The sequence below is a fragment of the Rhineura floridana genome, chromosome 2, assembly GCF_030035675.1.
Source record: "Rhineura floridana isolate rRhiFlo1 chromosome 2, rRhiFlo1.hap2, whole genome shotgun sequence".
Lineage (NCBI taxonomy): Eukaryota > Metazoa > Chordata > Lepidosauria > Squamata > Rhineuridae > Rhineura > Rhineura floridana.
The window spans coordinates 27,630,300-27,656,089 of record NC_084481.1 but is presented as its reverse complement, the minus strand read 5'-3'; the positions used below and the strand labels follow the sequence as shown (position 1 = coordinate 27,656,089).

The following is a 25,790-nucleotide window of genomic DNA, read 5'->3' as shown; positions in this document are numbered from 1 at the left end:
AAGGATACCATGGTCGATGGTATCAAAAGCCACTGAGAGATCAAGGAGAGTCAACAGAGTTACACTCCCTCTGTCTCTTTCCCGACATAGGTCATCGTACAGGGCGACCAAGGCTGTCTCAGTGCCAAAACCGGGCCTAAAACCCGATTGAAATGGATCTAGATAATCAGTTTCATCCAATAGCGCCTGGAGCTGGCCAGCAACCACCCGTTCCAAGACCTTGCCCAGGAATGGAACATTCGCCACTGGCCTGTAGCTGTTAAAATTGTCTGGGTCCAAGGAAGGCTTTTTCAGGAGTGGTCTCACCACTGCCTCTTTCAGACAGCCCGGGACCACTCCCTCTCGTAAAGAGGCATTTATCACTTCCTTGGCCCAGCTACCTGTTCCATTCCTACTAGTTTTTATCAGCCAGGAGGAGCAAGGATCCAGTACCGAAGTGGTTGCACGTACCTGTCCAAGCACCTTGTCCACGTCCTCGAGTTGAACCAACTGAAGCTCATCCAACAAAACAGGACAAGAGCGTGCTCCGGACATCTCACTAGGATCTACTGCTATAACTTGAGAGTCTAGGTCCTGGCGGATACATGAGATCTTATTCTGGAAGTGATCGGCAAACTGATTACAGCGGGCCTCTAATAAACAATCTACATTAATGTGGATGATGACCTCTGATCAAAACGGTGTCACCATAGGACAGGACCAGATCAAGTGTTTCAGCACTGCCATGATGTTCCACAGGACCAACAAGAGTCTATTGATGAAATGCATTTTTGGAAGAGATGGTGGGGAATCCAATATGCTAAAAAACTGTTGTTGTTGTTGTTAGCTTAGAGGCCAGTGCAACCTGTCACTGTCTCTCATGAATAGGGTGTTCCAGCTCTTTGTTTCAGTCCCAGCTCAGCTTGGCCACATCAACATTCATCTTGTCTAACTTAACTTTATAGAGGTGGAATGTGGGTTGGGGTCCTGCACGACAGGTTCACAACTGGACAATGAATGCCACCTGGAAGCAACTAGGTGATGTAGTCAGATTTCACCACCTATAAGAAATGTCATCATAGCCCTCTAGCTATTATTATTATTATTATTTCCTCCAAGGAGCTCAAGGTGGCATACATGATTCTCCCCCTCCTCATTTTATCCTCACAACAACACTGTGAGGTAGGTTAGACATGAGACTGGCGCAAGGTCACCTAGTGAGCTTCATGGCCGAGTGGGGATGTGAAGCCTGGTGTCCCCGGTCCTGGTCCAACACTCTAGCCACTTAACTGCCCTGATATCAGAGAAGACAGACAACATTGGTCCATGCAACTGGCCACAGCAATATAATTGAGGTTGTAATCCTATGCACACTTACCTGGGAGTAAGTCCATAGAATACAGTGGGACTTACTTCTGAATAGACATATATAGGACTGCACTGTGAGAGACTTACTGTTTGAATTTCAAGGTAATCTTGCTGTCCTTAGCTTAGCTGCCCTGATGTCAGAGAGGACAGGCAGTTCTGGCCCATGCAAGTTGCTATAAAAGTGTAACTGAGATTGTAATCCTATACATCAGACGTAAGGAACTTTTTTTTCAACCAGAGTGCTGCATTCCCTCATGGGCAACCTAAGGGGTGGTGGTGTGTCATGTCAGTGATAGACTGGGCCAGAGACAACAGTGGGTGGAGCAACAGGTGTGACTCTTACCTTTGGACTGTACAAATCAGAGATGTCTATATACACCCCCCGCACCTGTCTCTATCCTCCATCAATGCAAGCAAGAGGCATTAGCACTGTTCAAGGACACATTCCAGACAGGAAAAAGCACTTCAGGAGAGTGCACAGCAGGGTCATTGAGGAATGTAGCCTGAGGATAGGGGTGTGGCCTGAGAAGAGTTCTGAGGGCCAGATAGAGAGGCCCATGCCTGAAGTTCCCTACCACTGCTATTCACAGAAGTTAATGGGACTTACTTCCTAGTAGGCATGTATTGGACTGCACTGTGAGAAACCTTGCTGTTTGAATGTCAAGGACAATGAGCAACTTTTCTTAAAAGTATTGCCTGTACATGGTCTTTAAAATGCTGGTGCCTTTGCCTTTGTGCAAATCAGTCGACCAGTTTCAGAGCTTTTAAATAAACTTGGACAGATGTCATCTTCTTGCTACTTTAGGCTTTTAAAAAGCACACATTGGAAACAAAAACTAACTTTGCAAACAATTATTGGAGTTTTAACAAGAGAAACTCTTCAGGGGCTTGAAGTGAAAGACTTAACACACTATTACTCCTATAGGCCATCAGGATTATGATTTTGTATATTTAATGAATATTTAATGAATATGGATCTTATCGATCTGTAAATGACTAGATTATCTATAAATAACCATTGACAATTTTTTTGCATTATTAGCCCCTCATATTTTCAGTAATTTGGGTATTCAAGAGTTTTTGACCAAAATGTATTAATTGTTAATAGCTCATTACGACTATGTTATAAATTACTGTTATGTTTGTATCTATCAAGTTAGGTTCCTCCTTTTTCCCAGAAGGTGGCAGCACATTTGGTATGTCATGTAACTTGTAGCCATGGTAACTATAGCGTGACATTACAGCTATTTCGTCCATTTCTAACACATTTTAAACGAGTCAGAAATAGAAAGTGCTACATGTGTAATATGTGCTCAAATCAACACCTTCAGGAACACTTTTAACTGTTTCTGATACTAAGTCTTGTTAAAAGATGCTAAATGGCCATTTTATTGGCCGTCAGACTGGTTTCCCTAGTTTCGATCTTTTAAACAAGGGACCTCCATTTCATGACAGAAAGGCCTATTTTAGTGAACACCACAAAATTCCACAGAAAAGTTGGACAGATTCTAAAACGTTTGTTGTATATGTTTTACATGTATTTTCGTGTATATTTCTATCCCGTTTTATCAAACTCTCAGTATTTTTTTTTAAAAAAAACCTTCATCGCTTCCGTTTTAAAACAAAATATTAAATATGAGAATGTCGGTGTTCCGAGCGCTGCTGTCTCCTCTCTCGGCTCCCTCGGCTGGGTAATTCACTCAAGGCATCTGGGTTTTGTTCAAACTTCCAGAAAGAGAGAGAGAACGAGTGTTGAAACGAGAACTGTTAACCAGTAGAAACGAGAATGTCCAAAATGTCTGAGCTGGGGGGGAAGGGGTGGGCAGAAGAAAAGCGGGCACGATGACGCTAAGGCTAAAATTTCATTAGGACTTTTGGGCTAAAGTTTCCATGAATTCAATTTAATTTTACTATTTTTACTGAATCCTATAGCTACGTGTCCGTCTGCCCACACGATTTTCCAGTCCATTTGTCCACACATTGGCCGATCGCCCTCCCTAACTTCCTGTTTGGGCCTCTCTCTTGGCACTCCTCCTCTGGTACTCCCTTTTCGGCCAGAGATGCTCTCTCACATTACATCCCAGTCTTGGGGCGTCACTCAGCCTACCCTATTATTGAGATACAAATCAATAAAATAAGGTGATGTCCAAAGGATACCCAGAAAAGAGTTTTGGGTTACTTAAAAACTAGCACATTATTGAATTGAGGACTAACATTATTGTGGTGTAAGCTCTCGAAAGCTTCTGTCAGCATAACAACTTTATAACGGGGGTAGCCATCGTGATGCTGTCCAGATGTTGTAACTCTCATCATCCCTGAGCATTGGCCATCCGTGGCTGGGAGTTGCTTGCAGCCACTTGCTTAACCACTTTGGCTACTTCTGTTTTTAAAAAGTGCCACAACCTCCCTTTCCCCCCCTGTGGTGCCTTTGTAACAAACTAACAGGACTCCTGTGTTCCCTTCTGAGATTTGTCTCTAGTCTAGAATATATCCATTTTGTGGGGGGAGGGGGGAACGGCTTAAGTTTTAGGATCTTTCAGCTATTGTAGACAGTAACGAATTAGGGGGCAGTCCGCATCATCAGGGATTCCTGGCAGCACCGTCCAGCTGTCAGTCTTAGTTAGTCTCTGTGGTTTTCTTTGCTGAAGCTCTGCTGCCCTTTTATAATCTCCTGTCAATCTTCTTGCTATTTTCTCCCTCATTTACCGAAGTGGGAGCCAGGAACGTTATTAAACATTTTTATTCACCTCAGGCCCAAGGCTCTTTAAAAAAAAAAAAAAGTTGTAATTTTAAGTTTTAATTGTGTATATACGTTTCAAATGTTCGAGTGTTCTTAGGGCTGGAAAAGGCGGCAACTCCGAGTTTGAGTCTATTTCTGCATTGCTTTCTCCCCCCTCCGCGCTTCCCTTTTGCTCTGCAGGCCCAGCTCCAAGTGCGCCACATCTTCTAGTCTGCTGAAGGGGAGAGGCAGAAGAGGGGTGGCAGAGAAGACTTTAAAATTGACGTGCAGGCTGGACCAATGATCGCCGAAAGCGCTTGACGGTTACGGCAGCCACCGCCCAATGAGGTGGGTTCTGAGGCGGGGCCCGCTGGGTGTGTGAGCAAAGCGCGGTCGGCTGGCGGTGGCTGGGGCACTCTCTCTCCTTTCCGCCGAGGGAAAGAGGCCGAGCGGCGCAGAATGATGCGGGTCCGGAGCCCTGCGTTGCTGAGGGATCTGCTGCGGTTCAGCCAGAGCGGCGCGGTGGCCGTTGGCGGTGGCGGATTTGGCTGTTGCCATCGTCCGGTGCTGAGGCGGCTGCATCTCGCTTTGCCCGCCGTGGCCGGCTGCCGTCCACCCATACGGCTAGCGCCAGGCGGCAGCGGCGCACGCTCCTTATGTACCCCGTCAGAGGAGATCCTGGAGGGAGCGGGCAAGGGCCCTCCGCAGCAGCAGCTGCAGGAGCAGGCGGCTCCATCCACGGAAAAGCCCGCCCCGGCAGCTACCAATAACAGCCACAGCAAAGAAGCAGGCGGCTTGGGGGAAAAGTGAGTGGCGGCAATGGGTTGGGGATGCAAGGCCACGCTGAAAGGGAGAGAGGGGAAAGATGCTCCTGACTGGGAGGCGCCAGCTTGCTTGCCTGCCTCTGCTTTCTTGATTCTTTCCTTCCTTCTCTCCTGCCCCTGACACGTGATAGGGAGTGGTATGTCAGGATGGGACAGTCCCCAGATTTCGGGTCTTCAGACCTCCACCCCTTTTAAATTGGTACAGGTTTTCTAAGGAAAGAAAATGAAAGTTAAAACTAGGACTCCCCCGGAGGCCTTTTGTGGCGAGAGGGGCGTATAGTTGGGGCTCGTTTTCCCTCCCACCATCCTCCTTCCTCTTGACGTTTACTTTTCCTATGGAATTGGAGGAACAGGCATTTTACAGTCAACGTAGGGCGGGGGTATGACTTCCCAGGCTCGGCCGTGGGACTGGGTGCCAAGGCCTTGGTTTCGGAAATAGTAAAGTAATGATGGTTCGAAGGTGTCTCTGAACATGTGCTGGCTGGTTTTCTGCATTATTGAGTAATTCCAGTCAACTCTTGGGCATCCAAGTACTCCAGAACAGTGGGTCAGACATTTAGACTCTTCCTGTTAAGCCTGAGCCCTGCTACCTTAGACACTGCTGCTATTCACGTGGGAAGCATGTGGGTATTTAGAGTGTGTTGATGTTGGCTGGTTATGTCTTTAATGCTTCTTAGCTACAGTCTTAAAGGTGAGTGACAGCATTCCTGTGCATGCTTACTCAGAAGTAAGTCCCACTAAAATACTGTATATATTTAGGGTTGTATCCTAGCTATAGAAGCATGATCTATCATCCTTTTTGGGGAAGGGGTGTAACTCATGATAGTGCACATGCTTTGCATGCAAAAGGTCTCGGTTTCAGTTTCTGGAATGTGCTTATGGAATAAGGGGAACTGCTTTTCTATTGGGTGGGTCTTGGATTAGTAAATATGTATAAAAGTGAACACTTGTATGTAGCATTTGTGATGTATTTAGATTTGATCAGGCTGTGATTAACTGTGCTGTACTCTCTCCACCCCCCTATGCAAGGCGTTATCACTATACAGAGTGCAAGAGAGGATGAATTCAGGGAAATTTGCCTGTGAAGAAATGCTACACTGGCTACTTTGTCATCCTTTACACTCCTTGGTTGAGTTTTCTTGTCCTTTGCTACCTCCCAGCATCAAGAATTGAACATTGTGGGTAGCATAAGATGAAACATTATCTTTAACAACAAAACATTGCATCTAAGTGTTGCATGTAGCTAGGGATGGGTAAGAATTTTGATTCAGTTCACATTTCAAGCAGAATTTATCAAATTCGCACTTTCCGAAACAATATGAGAACCAAAACACAGCCATCCTTTGAAATTCGCATTTATGAGAATTTTGGGCTGCAGTTTGCCAACTAAACACCATTTACAAAAACGCATATATTAGGGGAAAGTGTGCATAAAAATGAATACATGAGTAAAAATAACATGCAAAAAGGCATGAAATGATGAGAAATGGCTTGCAAAAATGTGTACCTTTGTCATAACTGCCTACAAAAATGTGTTTATTTGGAGAAATTTGCACTAAGATGGTGGAGAATTGTCATGAGGATTTAAATTTTTTTTGCAGTTTGCTGCAGAAATGTAGATAACTGAATTTAACATTAGAAAAGTGAGAAACTGAGAGAACCAAAATGGTCAGATCTTTCCATCCCTACATGTAGCTTGGAAAGAATCTTCTGGCTGAATTAGTCATTCTTTAGTTGTTAGTCCTGTACTGGCAAAAGAGATAACTGGATAGGTATTTTAGAATGAACTCAGTTGTTAGTCTTCGAAGTGTCACAAAAGTTTTTGTTTGCCTCCCTAGGAAGGCGCCATGACAAGTCACTATTTTTTCAGTAAGGATAAAGTGGCTGCGTGCAGAAATATGCAGTTGAATTATTAGCCTCTTTGTATCAAGCGCAATGCAAATATTCTCTCCTTTTTCTAATCCAGTGATAATTGGTCATACTAAATAATATTTCTGTACTTGTTAGCTCTACAACCTTTAGCTAACTCACTGTTGAAATAAGTAAAATTTAATTTTCAGTGCTAGCTTTGATATCACAAGTCACCTTTAAAGGTTGAGTCAAGACCATTTGCAACGCATCTATCAAAAATCAGCTATGTTTTCAATAGCATCATTGGCTAGTATGTAGATTAACCCGCTTTGAGACTTTGCTGGAAGTGGCGTATGGTTAATAAAAAGGTGCGATAAAATTTAAGTTTTCAAATCCCTCCCACCCACCCCCTGAGAGAAAATGCAGGTTGTATTTTTTTCTTCATTGGAAGAGCAGTTAGAGAGTGATTTTGAATGGGAAAATGGCTGGAAGGGAAAGAGTTAAGGAGCTTGACCCTTCTATTATTTCTCCGATCAAATCTTTTTCACTTTTGTGAAAGAGAAGGTTACAGAAAACATGCAGCTCCTGTCTACTATATACTTTGAAATCCACAGAGCCTACCTGGAGCTTTCAGCAGGCAGGAAAATAATGTAAGCAGACAGATGTATGATGCTCATGGTTCAGGTTCATGCCACAGACGTGAAAGCGTATGAGACAACTACCTTGCTGAAACTAAGTAGGTTTGAGTCTTGTCAGTGCCTGGATGGGCTAGTGCCTGGAGCCACATGTATGCTGCTTCCTTCTTTCATTTTGGAAAGAAGATGTGTAGGAAATAAACAAAAAAAAAAGTCTCATGCTCACTCTACTTGTTCTCCTTAGCAATATTCTTCAAAGATGCCAAGCTTTGCAACTAGAAGGAATTAAGTAACACTAAAATCAAATCAACTGTATAAGTGTTTGGATTTGTTGATAGCAGAATATAAACACTTTAGCATGGGATTATATTTTCTGTTTGTAGCTACAGTTAAAACCTTGTTTGGGTGTTAAGTTGCTTATGCAATGAGAGTCGGGTAGAGGTAAAACTGGGGCTGTGCTCGCTGCCCCCAACCCCAATAAACTTCATGCATTGGTGAAAGTCTGAAGTTGAAGTGTGTGTGTCTCTACATTGTAGGCTGGCCCTGTGAAGGCTGGTCCCCACACTACCCACTGCACATTGCTCCAAATCCTTATTTATCCGTACCCTTATATTTTGCACTCCATCATTCATTATCGTTCTCGCTTATTTCATAATGTATAGAGAAGGTGATCATGATCTCCACAATTTTATTAAGGGGTGGGTACTGTTCAAGTTTCAGCATGTGATGTGAAGAGAAGAAATTGTTGCTAACATTGTGTGTATGTGTATTTCTTTTTTTAATCCTTTGCTCACTTTCAGTATCTGAGTTAACTTTTCTAACAATGCCATCTCCCATATTTTTCCATACCATCTGTCTACTGACACCCCCACTAGATCGTTCCAGCAGACAGCTATTAACATAAAACTAAGTAATTTTTTACTTGGCATTCCAGTATTTTCATTTACGAATAAATTTAACAGTGCTAATTCTTGCGGCAGGTGCACCGTCTGTTCAGTAATCTTACCCATTTCATTTTGTACCTGAACCCATTTTTTTGACATTCTCACAATCCCATCACATGTGCTTATAGGATTCCATCCCCTGCATTTCTGCCAACACTCTGGGGATCCAGTTTTCATTACATGCCACATCCTAAGGGGTGTGTGTCCAATACCATCTCTGTATTATTTTTAATGTTGTTTATCTATGTGAATTGGCAATTGAGATATAAGGGAACTTAACTCACATATCCTGTCATCTTTCCTCATCTATTTCTATTCCCAGTTCTCTTTCCCAATATGCCTTAGATGTTTGTTGCATCCTCGTATCCGCACTTCCTAAGTATTTATATATCCTGGATACCAGTCCTTTGTCATTACTGTTAACACTAGATACTAGAGATCCATGTTTCTCATGATGTCAGGACCTGGTACCCACGTCTATAATCGCAGGCTTGTGAATAAACAGTTGAAACTATGTCTTACAGGGTGCCCTCACCTCTCCTAACTTTTCCCTCCATACATTTCTTAATAATGGTTGATCCCCTATAAAATAATCCCATCATCTGTACAGCTTTGCTTCCACCAAAACTGAGTAATCCACCAGTCTGTCTGGATTATAGAATCCTGCCAAACTCTGTTCAATATGCACAGGGAAGGGGCCAGCTCAGAAAAAATCTACCACCTCTGAATAAGTGTGGTTTTTTTTTTGGCTCAAGGTGCTTTGGTATTGTCAAGCACACTTATGCTGACCACACAGGAAAAAATGGTCTCTGGGGGACAAAGTTACCCTTTCCTTCCATTGGAAATCTCATTGGGGTACAAATATACCTCAGTGCCCAGGTCTAAACGAAAATTTATTTATTTATTTTATTTAATTTATATACCGCCTGAAGGCTCTCTGGGCGGTGTACAAAAAGATAAAAAACAAGCAATATATAAATATAATAAATCAAGAAAACAAAACAAACAAACAATAAAAGAACCAAACAACATCCAAAAATACAAATAATGATGAAAATACCATTAAAACACACATTAAAATGCCTGGGAGTATAAAAAGGTTTTCACCTGGCGCCGAAAAGATAGTAGCGTCGGTGCCAGGCGCACCTCATCGGGGAGGCTGTTCCACAGTTCGGGGGCCACCACAGAAAAGGCCCTGGTTCTAGTCACCACCCTCCGAGCTTCTCGATGGGATGGCACTCGGAGGAGGGCCTTAGATGTTGAGCGCAGTGTCCGGGTAGGTTCATATTGGGAGAGGCGGTCCACCAGGTATTGCGGTCCCATGCCGTGTAGGGCTTTATAGGGTCAAAACCAGCACTTTGAATCTAGCCCGGAAACAAACAGGAAGCCAGTGCAGACAGGCCAGACCAGGTGTTATATGAGCGGACCTTCTGGTCTGCGTCAGCAATCTGGCCGCTGCATTCTGGACTAGTTGTAGTTTCCGAACAGTCTTCAGGGGCAGCCCAACGTAGAGCGCATTGCAGTAGTCCAGTCTAGAAGTTACCAGAGCATGAACAACTGAGGCGAGGTCGTCACTGTCCAGATAGGGACGTAGCTGGGCTACCAGGCGAAGATGGTAGAAAGCATTCCGTGCCACCGAGGCCACCTGGGCCTCAAGTGACAAGGAAGGATCAAAAAGAACCCCCAAGCTACGCACCTGTTCCTTCAAGGGGAGTGTAACCCCATCAAGAACAGGATGAACATCCTCCATCTGGGCAGAGAAGACACTCACCAACAGCGTCTCGGTCTTGTCTGGATTGAGCTTCAGTTAGCTCCCATCCAGTCCATTATCGCGGCCAGGCAGCGGTTTAGCACGTTAACAGCCTCACCTGAAGAGGATGAAAAGGAGAAATAGAGCTGCGTGTCATCAGCGTACTGATGGCAACACACCCCAAAACTCCTGATGACCGCACCCAGCGGCTTCATGTAGATGTTGAAAAGCATGGGGGACAGTACCGATCCCTGCGGGACTCCACAATGGAGAGTCCAGGGCATCGAGCAGTGTTCCCCAAGCACTACCTTCTGGTGGCGACCCACCAAGTAGGAGCGGAGCCACTGCCAAGCAGTACCCCCAACTCCCAACTCCATGAGTCTTCCCAGAAGGATACCATGGTCGATGGTATCAAAAGCAGCTGAGAGATCAAGGAGAATCAACAGAGTCACACTCCCCCTGTCCCTCTCCCGACAAAGGTCATCGTACAGGGCGACCAAGGCTGTTTCGGTGCCAAAACCGGGCCTGAAACCGGATTAAGATAATCAGTGTCATCCAAGAGCCCCTGGAGCTGGCCGGCAACCACCCGTTCTAGCACCTTGCCCAGGAACGGAACATTCGCCACAGGTCTATAATTGTTCAGGTTATCTGGGTCCAAAGAGGGTTTCTTCAGGAGCGGTCTCACAACCGCCTCTTTTAGGCAGTCAGGGACCACTCCCTTTCTCAGAGAGGCGTTTATTATCTCCTTGGCCCAGCCAGCGGTTCCGGTCCTGCCACCTTTCACCAGACAAGAGGGGCAAGGGTCCAGCACAGATGTGGTCGCCCGCACCAGTCCAAGGATCTTGTCAACATCCTCAAGCTGTACAGACTGAAACTCATCCAATAAACAAGGACAAGACCGTGTTCTGGATGCTTCATTAGATCCCACTGCCATAATATTGGAGTCTAAGTCCCAACGAATGCATGCAATCTTATCCTGGAAGTGCCTCACGAACTCATCACAGCGGGCTACAGATGAATCTATGATGTCCCGAGGGCCAGAATGTAAAAGCCCTCGTACGATTTTAAAGAGCTCCGCCGGGCGGGAGAGAGATGCCTTAATTATGGCAGCAAAATATCTCTTTTTTGCTGCCCTCACCGCTACTATATACTGCTTAGAAGAGGCACTCACCAAGGCATAATTGCATTCGTCAGGAGTTCGCCTCCATCTGCACTCAAGCCTCCTCCTTTCTTGCTTCATCACTCTCAGCTCCACGGTATACCATGGAGCTGTATGAGCTCTACATAGGAGGGGGCGCATGGGAGCGATCGTGTCAACCGCCCGGGTCATCTCCGTATTCCACAATCCGAACAGAGCTTCGACAGGAGTGCCAGTCTTCTCAGTCGGGAAATCCCCCAGAGCCCTTTGGAAACCCTCAGGATCCATTAGTCTCCGGGGGCGGACCAATTTAATAGGTCCCCCACCCTTGCAGAGGGAAAGGGTCGCTGTGAGCCTAAACTTCAGCAAGCGGTGATCTGTCCATGACAATGGGGTAGATGAAAAACCCCCAACCACCAGATCACCATCTCCATGTCCAGTGGCGAAGATCAAATCAAGAGTATGTCCCGACACATGCGTTGGGCCAGTAACAACCTGAGACAGCCCCATGGTTGTCATGGAGGCCATGAAGTCCTGAGCCGCCCCAGATAGAGCAGTCTCGGCATGGATGTTGAAGTCCCCCAGTATCAATAGTCTAGGGGACCGCAGCAATACCTCCGAGACTACCTCTGTCAGCTCAGTTAGGGAATTTGTTGGGGAGCAGGGTGGGCGGTACACCAACAAAATTCCCAGTCTGTCTCTCTGGCCCAGCACAAGGTGGAGACACTCCAAACCAGTCGACACCTGGACAGGGTGCTTGGTGAGTGAGAAAGAACTCCTATAGACCACAGCAACCCCACCTCCCCGTCCTTCGGTTCTACCATGATGCTGAACCGTATACCCAGGTGGGCAGAGCTGGGAAAGAGCAACTCCTCCCTGATCGCCCACCCAGGTTTCAGTTATGCACGCCAGGTCGGCCGCCTCCTCCACAATTAAATCATGAACAAGGGAGATCTTATGGTGAACCGACCTGGCGTTTAACAACAGCACATGGAGATCCGAAGGCTGACTGATAGGACAACCAGCAGTCCTGGGGATGTGAGGAGAACCGGAACAGGTCACAGACACTACTTGTCTGGGACGAGTTCCCCTTATCTGGCACGTTCTCCTCACAACGCCGTACCTCCCATTACCCGTCACTACGCTAATTGGGGCCCCCGAAAGTCTCCCCGGTCGATGTATAATACTCTCTCCCAGGCACATATTAAAACCAATAAAACACACAATACACACTCACCAAATCACAGTCACCCACACAATGCACTGAAAATTCTTAAAATGCAAATTCAAGCTTGCTCAAAAAGTTGTGCGTTAGATGTATAGATATTTCCTAAGTCTAGTCATCTTGAAAAAATAATTACAAACTTTGAAACTGCCCAATTGACTGGTATCGTATCCATTATCTTACTAATGAATTTCATAGAACGATGCATTTTTGGAAACAGAAAATGTTCAGCAGAAGAATATAGCAGCAGAGAACTTTCTGTTACAGAAAAAATTCCACCCTTCTCACTTTCTGTAATTGTATTAATGCCTGCATACTGTTAGCTCTTGTTAGGATTGTTTCTCCCCTGGCAGCATGAAGCATGCATGTACTTATCTGCTGTGGTATGGGAGATCTGATCCAGCACTTTTTTTCTACCCTGCCCTGGTAGACTTTTCCATATTTCATCCTCAGTTGTGGATCTACTCTGAGCACTACGCATCTGGATACAACAGAGTGCACACGGTTCTCTCCTTCATTTTATTTTCATAGCAACCTTGTGAAGTAGGCCATGCTGAGAGATTGGCTGAAGGTCACCAGATGACCTTCATGGCTGAGTGACTGAATCTAGATTTGCTCAGTACTGGTCTAACCACTAGACCATCCACCATGTCATAATAGAGAAAATGTATAACCAAAGGTCACCTGAATTTCCTGAAGATCTGGTAGCTATATAGTATGTGCTTTGTACATTTGTGGATCTTTCCACCCCATAGATTATGGTGGATCATGTGTGCAAGCCAAGTGTTCGCTATGCCTCCAGGATCATTATCATTACACAATATTGTTTGTTAAATGTTCATTTATACAGTACTAGCTATGTGTCTGATACTGTACAAAAGAGTGCACAGTTTTGAAATGTAACTTTTTGTTACCAAATATGTACAAAGGCTGGCTAGAAGTGACTAATGCATTGTCTTTGTATCGGGTGGGAAAGCTAGATCCCTAGGACAAGGAGATGACCAAACTCTGGAGAGTTAAGGTAAAATGAAAATGGACTGCCTTCAAGTTGGTTCCGACTTATGGCGACCCTATGAATAGGGTTTTCATGAGACTGAGAGGCAGTGACTGGCCCAAGGTCACCCAGTGAGCTTCATGGCTGTGTGGGGATTTGAACCCTAGTCTCCCAGGTCATAGTCCAACACTCTAACCACTGTGCCACACGGGCTCTCGAGAGTTTAGGTAGCCATCACATATCAGACCAATCCAGAAACACGGGGTCTTAAGGACCAACATGGTGAGGCAGTAAAAAAAAAGATGTGGTCCAATACTAGGGTCATGAAGCAAACACAGCAGAGAAGTCCAAAGGCAGGCAGCTTTTCAAGAGCAAGGTATTAACAGGGGCCTGTAGCACAGGGTCAGTCAGGGTAGGAAGCAAGAACAAGAAGGTGGGTTACAGAGAGCTAAAGTCCTGCATTGTTCCAGCAACTAATAATCAATGGGAAGCTTATGTAGCCTGGTCACCCAGACCCAGCTATAATGTTTTAGCCCAGCCTTCAGGATTCTCTGCTTCTTAGGAGCCCCCTTACTCCTGAGGAGCTTGGTTCTTTTGGTCCTTGAGGAATGCAATCTTTTGATGGGTGACTGCCTGTGCCTATACCTTCTGAAGCCAGCATTTCTTGGATCTGGAGGTAGTTTGACCTCCCACTCTGATTCCGCAGATGAAGGAGCTGTCATAGGTGTGTTGGGAACCTTGTCCCTAGTTTCCTCTGCTCCAGATGGTTATAGTGTCACTTTTTGCAGAGATGCTGTGAGTGCCTGGGATAGTGCTGGCATCAGAAGGGCTCATAACATCTTTAAATATTGTGTCATTGGGATCTTCATCTGAGGAGTCATTTCTGGCCAGGCAGGAGAGGAGATTTTTACTTGTGTGAGGCTTCCTGATTGATTCCCCCTCCCTCCTGTCATTGACCCCTGATTGGGGAAAAAAGGCTACCTACCCCTGGTTTATGTTATCCTTTTATATTGGAAAGCTTTAAAATATCCTGTTAAGCTTCTGAAAAACAAACTAGTTCTTATATGGAACTTTTCTCATGTTTTAAATGCATCTTTTCACTCACTTAATTTTATTTTTATTTTTATTTAATTACATTTCTAGACCGCCCTATAGCAGAAAGCTCTCAGGGCGGTGTACAACAAATAAAATCACAATTAAAATATGAGCAAGTGTGAAAAATATAACATGATAAAAATCCGAAATAGAATTGCCATTGAGTTTATAAATTAAAATCCATATTAGGTTTAAAATTAAATTTAAAATGTTTAAAAAGCCTGGGCGAAAAGGTAGGTTTTTACCTGGCGCCGAAAAGATAACAAAGAAGGTGCCAGGCGTATCTCGTCTGGGAGGGCATTCCATAGTTCGGGGGCCACCACCGAGAAGGCCCTAGATCTAGTTGTTGATCTCCGGGCCTCTTTATGAGTTGGGACCCGGAGAAGGGCCTTCGACGTCGAGCGTAGTGAACGGGTAGGTACATAGCGAGAGAGGCGTTCCACCAGGTATTGCGGTCCGATGCCGTTTAGGGCTTTATAGGTAAGAACCAACACTTTGAATCTGGCCCGGAAACATATCGGTAGCCAGTGCAGCTGCGCCAGGACAGGTGTTATATGGTCAAATTTCTTTGTCCCAGTGAGAACTCTGGCCGCAGCATTTTGCACTAGCTGAAGTTTCCGAACCGTCTTCACAGGTAGCCCCACGTAGAGTGCATTACAGTAGTCCAATCTAGAGGTTACCATAGCATGGATAACTGAGGCGAGATTCTCCCTGTCCAGATAGGGTCGTAGTTGGGCTACCAGCCGAAGCTGGTAGAATGCATTCCGTGCCACCGAGGCTACCTGAGCCTCAAGTGACAGGAGCGGGTCTAATAAGACCCCCAAACTACATACCTGCTCCTTTAGGGGGAGTGTAACCCCATCTAGGGCAGGTCGAACATCAACCATCTGGGCAGAGGGCCCTCCCACCAACAGCATCTCAGTCTTGTTAGGATTGAGTTTCAGTTTATTAGCTCTCATCCAGCCCATTATCGCGGCCAGGCAGCGGTCTAGTACATCAACAGCCTCACCTGACGAAGATGAAAAGGAGTAGTAGAGCTGCGTATCATCAGCATATTGCTGGAAACGCACTCCAAAACTCCTGATGACCTCACCCAGCGGCTTCATATAGATATTAAAAAGCATGGGGGACAGAACTGAACCCTGCGGGACCCCATATTGGAGTACCCAGGGACTCGAGTAATGTTCCCCCAGCATCACCTTCTGGAGACGATTCCCGAGATAGGAGCAGAGCCACCGCCAAGCAGTGCCTCCCACTCCTAAATCCGTAAGTCGCTCCAGAAGGATACCATGGTCGATGGTATCAAACGCCGCTGAGAGATCAAGGAGAACCAACAGAGTTACACTCCCTCTGTCTTTCTCCCGACAGAGGTCATCATACAGGGCGACCAAGGCCGTTTCTGTACCAAACCCCGGCCGTAAGCCCGATTGAAATGGGTCCAGATAATCAGTTTCATCCAAGAGAGCCTGGAGTTGGCGAGCGACCACACGCTCTAGGACCTTGCCCAGGAATGGAACATTTGCTACCGGCCTATAGTTGTCCAAATTATCAGGGTCCAAGGAGGGTTTTTTTAGGAGCGGTCTCACCACCGCCTGTTTCAGGCAGGGTGGGACCACTCCCTCTCGTAAAGAGGCATTAATCACCTCCTTGGCCCAGCCGGCTGTTCCATTTCTGCTAGCTTTTATTAGCCATGAGGGGCAAGGATCCAGAGCAGAAGTGGTCGCCCGCACCTGTCCAAGCACCTTGTCCACATCCTCGAGCTGTACCAACTGAAACTCATCCAGTAAAACAGGACAAGACTGTGCTCTGGACACCTTATTAGGATCAACTGCTACAATAATGGAGTCAAGGTCCCGGCGGATGTTCATGATCTTATCACGAAAGTGTCGCGCAAACTCATTACAGCGGGCAATTGATGGTGTTATTGCGTCCTGGGGACCAGAGTGTAAAAGTCTCCGGACAACTTTATAAAGTTCCGCTGGGCAGTTAAGAGATGACTGAATAGAGACAGCAAAGTATTGCTTCTTTGCTGCTCTCACTGCCTTCACATAGAGTTTGGTAGAGACCCTCACAAGTGCATGATTACAGCCGTCGGGAGTTCGCCTCCATTTGCACTCAAGCCGTCTTCTTTCTTGCTTCATCACTCTTAGCTCCGGGGTAAACCAGGGAGCCAATTGAGCTCTGCAACGGAGAGGGCGCACCGGGGCGATCGTGTCAACTGCCCGGGCCATTTCTGTATTCCACAGCGTGGCCAGGGTTTCGACAGGACCGTCAGTTCTATCAGCCGGAAAATTCCCTAGAGCCATCAGAAAACCCTCAGGATTCATTAGTCTCTGGGGACGGACCATCTTAATTGGTCCTCCACCCTTGCAGAGGGGAGAAGACAATGTGAGTCTAAACCTTAATAGGCGGTGATCTGACCATGACAAAGGAATAGATGTAAAATTCCTGACTCTCAGATCACCATCCCCTAATCCAGAGGCAAAAATCAAGTCCAGAGTGTGCCCCAACACATGCGTAGGGCCAGTAGCAAATTGAGACAGCCCCATGGCTGTCATGGAGGTCATGAAGTCCTGAGCTGCTCCAGATAAAGCGGCCTCAGCATGACTGTTGAGATCCCCCAATACCAAAAGTTTGGGGGAACGCAACAATAGATCCGAGACCACCTCTGTCAGCTCAGTTAGGGAGGCTGTTGGGCAGCAGGGTGGACGGTACACCAACAGTATTCCCAGTCTGTCTCGCTGACCCAACGTTATGTGTAGACACTCTAGACCATTAGCCACCTGGATAGGGTGCCTAACAAGAGGGATGGAACTTCTATAGACCACAGCGATTCCCCCTCCCCGACCCTCGGATCTACCCAGATGCTGAACCGAATACCCAGGTGGGCACAACTGGGAGAGATTAATACCTCCCAGATCGCTCACCCAGGTCTCGGTAATACATGCCAGATCGGCCGCCTCATCCACAATTAGGTCATGGATGAGGAAGGTTTTATTATTTACTGATCTGGCATTGAAAAGCAGCAACTGGAGATCCGAGGGTTGGCTGATAGAACTACCAGCAATCCTGTGGGTGTGGGGAGGACCGGAACACGTCACAGCCACTAGTTGTCTGGGGCGAGTTCCCCTTAACTGGCATGTCCTACTCACAGCGCCATACCTCCCATTACCCGTCACTACACTAATAGGGGCCCCCTTTGGTCCACCCTCCCACAACACTGTCCTCTCGCCCAGGCACATAATAAAAATAAAATAAATAATAAAACTCATGGCATATACACACAATCACACACTCACTCATACAACCCACTCATACATTCAGACAGCACAGCAGCATCCGAGGGGCTTCAGCAACCGGCAGTCCGTAGTAGCTGATGTAATAGGGGCCCAAAAGCGATGGACAGCAGGCAATGGGTCTCCCAAGCCCCCTCAGCCAGCCGGCTTATATATCCCCTCCAAAGAAGGGACAGATGGAACAGTATCAGGCACAGCTGGCTGAGTACCTGAGGCCTGGTCCTGCAAGGTGCCCACGTGCAGAGCAGGAGCCCAAGAAGGAGAGAGCAGAGATGTTGGCCAAGCAGCAGCAGCAGCAAAGCAGGCAGATGGCTCTCCCTCCCTGGGCGGTGATGGTCCTCTTCCCTTGCAGGCACTGGATCTCCCAAGCCCCCTCAGCCAGCCGGCTTATATATCCCCTCCAAAGAAGGGACAGATGGAACAGTATCAGGCACAGCTGGCTGAGTACCTGAGGCCTGGTCCTGCAAGGTGCCTACGTGCAGAGCAGGAGCCCAAGAAGGAGAGAGCAGAGATGTTGGCCAAGCAGCAAAGCAGGCAGATGGCTCTCCCTCCCTGGGCGGTGATGGTCCTCTTCCCTTGCAGGCACTGGATCTCCCAAGCCCCCTCAGCCAGCCGGCTTATATATCCCCTCCAGAGAAGGGACAGGTGGAACAGTATCAGGCACAGCTGGATGAGTACCTGGAGCCTGGTCCTGCAAGGTGCCCACGTGCAGAGCAGGAGCCCAAGAAGGAGAGAGCAGAGATGTTGGCCAAGCAGCAGCAGCAGCAGCAGCAAAGCAGGCAGATGGCTCTCCCTCCCTGGGCGGTGATGGTCCTCTTCCCTTGCAGGCACTGGATCTCCCAGTGAGAGAAACTGGATTTACATACCAACATTCTCAAATTCAAACCTAGAAAAATATTTGTAATACAAAATGAAAGGGGAAGTTGACCTGGGTTAACTAGTTAGCACATCTGAATGGAAAGCAGTACATAACTTGAATGAGTTGTTCAATGTACAGTAGGGCCCCTCTTTACGGCACTTTGCTCTACAGCAATTCGCTAATACAGCGGTCTCAATTAATAAATAATAATAAAATTTTATTTTTAGGCCGCCTATCTGGCTGAATGAACGGCCACTCTAGGCAGCGTACATAATTAAAAATACAACATATAATACAGTTTTAACATATAAAACAATTATAATCCACCAACCTACATCTATACACTGTAAACTAAAATTATCTAGGAGACTTGTATGCCCGCTGAAACAACGAAGTTTTCAATCCTTGGTGGAAACCTGCCAGGGAGGGGGCATGGCGAATGTCGTATGGCAGAGAGTTCCAGAGGGTGGGGGCCACAACTGAGAATGCCCTCTCTCTGGTCCGCACCAGCCTAGCTGTCTTAACTGGTGGGACCGAGAGAAGGTCTTGTGAGGCAGATCTCGTCAGGCGGCATATTTGGTGATGCTGGAGATGCTCCTTTAGATAAACTGGACCGACACCATATAGGGCTTTAAAGGTTAACACCAACACCTTGAATTGGGCTCGGTACACAACTGGTAGCCAGTGCAGATCTTCCAGCACTGGGGTGATATGATCCCGGCGGCGGCTGTTTTTAATCAACCGTGCCGCCGCATTCTGTACCAGTTGTAATTTCCGGACCGTCTTCAAGGGTAGCCCCACGTAGAGCGCATTACAGTAGTCTAAGCGAGAGGAGACCAGGGCATGCACCACCCGTGGGAGCAGATGGACCGGAAGGTAGGGTTGCAGCCTCTGTATCAGACGTAATTGATACCAAGCTGCCCGGCTCACCGCTGACACCTGAGCCTCCATGGACAGCTGGGAGTCAAGAATGACCCCGAGGCTGCGAACCTGGTCCTTCAGGGGCAATCTAACCCCGTTCAGCGTCAGGTCAATATCTCCTATCCTTCTCTTATCTCCCACAAGCAGTACCTCGGTCTTGTCAGGGTTCAGTTTCAGCCTGTTTCCTCCCATCCATTCACTTACAGACTCCAGGCACTTGGAAATAGTCTCCACAGCCAACTCCGGTGAGAACTTAAATGAGAGATACAGCTGAGTGTCATCTGCATATTGGTGACACTGCAACCCAAATCTCCTGATGATAGCCCCCAGCGGCTTTACATAGATGTTAAACAGCATGGGAGAGAGGATAGAACCCTGTGGCACACCACAATTGAGAGGCCAAGGGTCTGAAACCTCCTCTCCCAATGCCACCCTCTGGTGCCTGTCAGAGAGATAGGAACGGAACCACCGTAAAACAGTGCCCCCAATTCCCATTCCCTCCAGGCGATCCAGGAGGATACTGTGGTCAACGGTATCAAAAGCCGCTGAGAGATCCAGGAGGACGAGGAAGGAGTGTTCTGCCCTATCCAACGCCCTCCTTAAATCATCCACCAGAGCGACCAAGGCTGTTTCAGTTCCATATCCAGTCCTGAAGCCCGATTGGAATGGATCTAAGTAATCTGTTTCCTCCAAGTGTGTCTGTAGCTGTTTGGCCACCACACGTTCGATCACCTTGCCCAAGAATGGTAAATTGGAGACTGGGCAAAAGTTGTTTAAATCTTGGGGATCCAAGGAGGGTTTTTTCAAGATGGGCTTTATTACTGCCTCCTTGAGGGCGGATGGCAATGCACCCTCTTCCAAGGAAGCATTTACCACCGCCATTATCCCTTCGCTCAGTCTCTCTTTGCAGCCCACAATGAGCCACGTGGGGCAAGGGTCAAACAAACAAGTGGTCGGTCTCACAGTAGAGAGCACCTTGTCCACTTCCTCAGAGGGAAGAGGCTGAAACCGATTCCACCGGACCGGATCGCAACTGATCGCCTCTGGCCCGCTTCCTGTGTCCACGGCATGCGGAATTAGACACAATTAGACTAAAGCCCCACTCATACGGCGCTTGTTCTGCTTTTATGGCGGTTTTCGGGCATCGTGTGCCATCCTATTCTGCTTTACAGCGGTTTTTGCTTTACAGCGGCTGTCCGGAACGTAACCCGCTGTATGAGTGGGGCCCTACTGTACTGAAGTTCTGGAAGGAAGAAGCTACTATTTTTGTATCATTTCTACTGTTAAAAAGGGAAGAGACTTTGTCATCCTTATCTTTTATCCTTGCAGGAAATACTTTGGGGGTGAGTGGAAAAATTTCCAGAAAATTTCTCACCACTATATACCCAGTGCTTTTTTGTGTGTGTTAAAAAAAAAAAAAGTGCTGGTACTCATATCTTGATAAAGATGACACGGGCAGAAAAAAAAAGTGCTATACTTAGCTGAATTAAAACAATAATTAAACAATACATTTCTAAAAATATAATTAATAAAATACAGGTCAAACGGAGCAACTGGAATGGATGCCATACCAATCATATCTAAAATCAAACACGTCATTTTCCTTTTCAGGGGATTATAAGGCATGCTAAGTAATACAGTAGTCTTCAGTGCCTTCCCCCTTAACATCTAAAACATAGAATAGAAGCATATATGGTTAAAATAGTTACAAGTATTCCAGGAAGAATAATTTCCACACACAATGTTGAATGAGTTTTGATATTTGTTATAATATCTAAGCCACATGACGTGTGCTTTATTGACCTCCCTCCCATCAGAAATTTTACTTCAGATACTTTTAGCTATTGGGAAAAAGTGTGATGTATTTATATGGGGTTGTATTTGATTGTGTCTCCTCACTGATGGAAGATTTTTTGATCTGCCAGGGCTTCTGTGAGCTGAAAAGGGGGCAAGGTGATTTTTGCAAATTCCTGGTTTGCTCCTGCAGCCCCATAAAGGTCTGCCAACCCTCTTGACTACTTCAGGAGGGGTACAAGGGACTGTTGAGGGAAGGAGGAATTGGCAAAAATGGCCTCTACCCTTTTTGCTAATGGAAGCCTCTGCTAGATTAAAGAGCCTTGTGAAGCCACTCAGTTGGATACAACACACACCATGTAAAATGAACATGGCATAGTCTTTTTTTCCTTTTTGTTTACTAGATATGTCATACATACTTATATGCCAAAACATATAAGTCTAACCTACCTCACAGGGTTGTTGCGAAGATAAAATTGGGGGGGGAGAACCTTGTACACCATCTTGCTTTTGGAAGAATAGGTGGTCTATAAATTAAATAAATAAACAAATACTTGATGGGTCCTCAACTGGTTTTAGGATAGTGAACTAGGTCACTACCATTCCCACTTTGCAAATGGAGAACTGAGATGTAGTAACTGGTTTCACTATATGGCCTTGTATTAGGCCTTTGAAGGCCATCACTGTTTGTAACATGTGTTCTGCCTTCAAATGGCTTGTCTGTTTTTTTTTCCAGGTAGAAACTTTTCTGAGAGTAAACACTCACTTCCACACAGTAAAGATAACTATGACAATACCATGTCCGCTTTGTATTTTAGCTCTTTTTGGTATATGCTGAATATGTATGTTTTTAAGTGTTTAATGATGCTAAAGCACTGCTATTAGGCTGAACAAACATTACATAACAGTATTGACCTGGGAAATAGGGGAAGAAAAAGCTTATACTGCAGTTTCAACTGATAAGCTTTATCCAAGAATTGTCCATTTCAGGTATATTCTGTATGTAAATTGAATGTTTGCTATGTTTGTTTTGTTAGCTGGGTCGCTTCCAGAGCTAATATTGGGCTAGGCTGCTTGATTTAACTGCAACAGATGTGAATGATGCACGACATTTATCAGTCTGTTTTAAACAGATATCCATTTCACAAAATTGAACTGAAGTTTAATATTTTGAATTATAACACTTCAATTTTGAATATACTATAATCTTAATGTTCATATTTTGGGAGACTTGTACATGCTAGATGGAACATAAAGCTTGCAATAAAGCAAATTAATGGGTTACACTTATTACTGTTTCATAATGAAATATTAAAAACTGATTAGATATGTTTGAGTGTGCAGTTGGTGAACTGTTAAGAGCGTAAATTACCTAGAACTTGATTCTTGTTTTCTCACTCTTTCCATGTCTTGTTTCTCCTTATAGTAAGACAAAGCAAGGTCTCTTGCCTAGCTTGGAAGATTTGTTGTTTTATACTATTGCGGAAGGTCAAGAAAAAATACCAGTTCACAAGTTCATCACGGTAGGTTTTTTGTTTTGAATAAACTATACAGTAAATAGCATAGTTGAATATTGCTCTGTTTTGGTAACTTTTGAAAAGCAATGCATGTCACAAGGTTGCTGAATGTCTATTAATGGGAGGTTATTAAAGATGAGCATTTCAGATATTTAACTCTCGAAAGATGGTTGCACTTGATATAATCTGTTCATTCAAGGTGCTGGTTTTAACCTGTAAAGCCTTACATGACTTGGGACTACAATACCTGATGGAACGCCTCTCCTGACCCTACCAGTACACTACGCTCAACATCCAAGGCCCTCCCGCGGGTGCCTACTGTGAGGGAAGCTGGGAGTCTGGCAACAAGGGAGAGGGATGATTTTTTTGATGAGGTGTGCCTGGCGCCAGCACTGTTATCTTTTCAGTGCCAGGTCAAGACTTTCCTCATCTCCCAGGCATTTAAGCATGTGTTTTTAAATTGCTTTTTAAAAATGTGTTTTTAAATTTGTATATTTGTTTTTAATGTTTTTAATTGTTGTAAACCGCCCAGAGAGCTTCGGCTATGGGGCGGTATACAAATGCAATCAATCAATCAATCAATCCGCATTGTAAAACTGAGGGTACGTTGTTATGAATCGTCTAAACATGGTTATGGCAAGGTACTGAAAAATAGAGCTGTTCTGTGAATGTGTCTGTTAGCCGTCTGCTGCATTGTGGTGGAAAATGAGACAAGATGGTGCTCAGTACTAGAGTTGCATGTTATCCAAATCTATGTTCTGAAGAAGAAAATTGTTTAATGGTTTAAATTTTTTTATAGGCTCTGAAATCTACAGGTTTACGAACATCTGACCCAAGACTGAAAGAATGCATGGATATGCTAAGATTAACTCTTCAAACAACATCAGATGGTGTCATGCTTGATAAAGATCTCTTTAAAAAGTAAATACCTCTTTTTTATCTAAAACAAAGTCTTAAATTTGCCATATCCAGCTTATTGATATGGAAATAGTGGGGTGGGGGAATGATGGATGAATGAAGCTAGCCATATCCCTAGAAATAATGGCTTTTTAAAACTTGCTTGATTTTTCTGGCAGCATAGTGGATAATCATTTTGAAGAATGAATAGATATTACTAATATAAAATCTTTGTCCCTTGGCAGTTTAGATCCCTTTCAGAGCCAAACTGTTGGGGCCATTCCTGCTTGATTATAATTAGCATGCCAAGATTTTAAAGTTTAATAGTGGCTGTAGGAGTCAGAACTGTGAACAGAGTGTTTAACTTCCCCAATCCTGCAGCACAGGCCTAGCGACTTTTCCACAAAGTGACTAGTTGTCCCAGGAGGAATGATTGCATAGTTAATCCATAATTATATATATTCAGGTACTTGAACACATACTTGGCATGTAATGGAAAAATGCTACTCTGCCTTGCTTCTGGAAAATTCTGGGCATATATGTCTTCAGGTAATCTTGCTTAGGGCCTTTACATGTGTACTGAACAGGGTAGCCAATGTGGTGCTCTTCAGATGTAGAACAACTTCCATCATCACAGGTCATGCAGGTTGGGCTGATAGGGAGTTGTAGTACACACCATCTGGAGGGCACCATGTTGGCAACCCCTGGCATAGACAGATATTCAAATTCACAATTGCTTCCTTAAGCAGATATAAAAGGGATGTCAATAAAAGGCATGTGGGCTGCACATCCACAGGCTTTTGACTGCGCTCCTGGGTATAGCGTAACTACTGAACTGTTAAAAAAATTAAATTGTTATAGCAACCAGTTGATAATAGGGTTGCCAGGTCAGAAGCATCCCAAAACCTGAGATTTGAGGGGCAGGCCCGAGTGATGTCACGGGGCGGGCCCGAGTGATGTCATTAAGCATGATACATTAAGCATCAATCACAGTTGCTTGGAGCATACAATTAAAAAAAATAGCTGATTGGAAATTAAAATAGAAATCTTAGCTAAAAGATGGAGCCTGAGTAGGGAACATTTAATCTAGCCTACTTGCTTTCAGCAAGAAGAGTTTAAGTTCCTTCAGGCCAGGCCAGTCATCAGAAGGCCACTGTAGGGACACAAAGGAGCCTAGTGTTGTGGAGATGATACATGGGAGCATTCGGGAGTAAAGATGGATGCTCTTGAAGGCTACAATTCTAAACACACTTACTAAGGGATTAAGCCCCATAGAACTCAACAGGACTGACTTCTGAGTAGATATAGTTTGGATTGTGCTGTTGGTAAACCTTGACTAGGGATCCTCTGCAAAGACATCCATCTTCAAGCAGGGTTGGCAACCCCCTGCCTGGAATGCCCTGCCCTTATCTTTTAACGTGGCTGCTCCAAACATCTTTAAAGATTTGACCTTTCACTTCAGAAAAAGGTCTGAGAAATGAGTAAGAGTAAGAAGTATCTTTTAAAATTGTTCTTTTCAATTCACCCTTGAATGTACATCATACCTAGGGCAGATCCAAAACATTCATTTAAAGCACATTCAACACCCATTTGAAGCACATGAATTGCACAACAGAATCATGGGAACTGCAGTTTGTTAAGAGTGGTGAGAACTATAACTGTGAGGGGGAAACGACACTTCCCAGGATTCTTTAGTGCACTTTAAATGCGAGTTGGATGTGCTTTAAACGTATTGTGTGAATCCACTTAATAAATTTGGCCAGCATGTAAATTGTTTTAATTAATTTTTCAAAATGGAAATGAGCTTTAAACTGTAGTGGGTGACCATGGGCTACTCACCATCTCTCAGCCTATCTGCCCATCAGGATGAAAACAATGGAGAACCATGACCACCCCAAGGCATACTTAAAATGTAAAGGAAGTATTGTACAACCATAGTGTGAAATTGGATACTTATTGGGACACAGTATGACAAAATATTTAT

General features: G+C 45.2%; 1 protein-coding gene across 3 annotated transcripts in view; it reads left to right on the top strand.

Annotated features, from left to right (window-relative positions):
- The first annotated feature begins 4,426 nt into the window (after positions 1–4,426).
- Positions 4,427–25,790, top strand: part of GLS (glutaminase) — a 90,559-nt gene continuing 69,195 nt past the window's right edge. For all 3 annotated transcript variants that reach the window (XM_061608199.1, XM_061608200.1, XM_061608201.1), the window contains exons 1-3: positions 4,427–4,872; positions 22,819–22,915; positions 23,709–23,830. In XM_061608199.1, the coding sequence (XP_061464183.1) occupies positions 4,526–4,872; positions 22,819–22,915; positions 23,709–23,830 (566 nt within the window). In that variant the 5' untranslated portion in view covers positions 4,427–4,525. The remainder of the gene's footprint in view (positions 4,873–22,818; positions 22,916–23,708; positions 23,831–25,790) is intronic.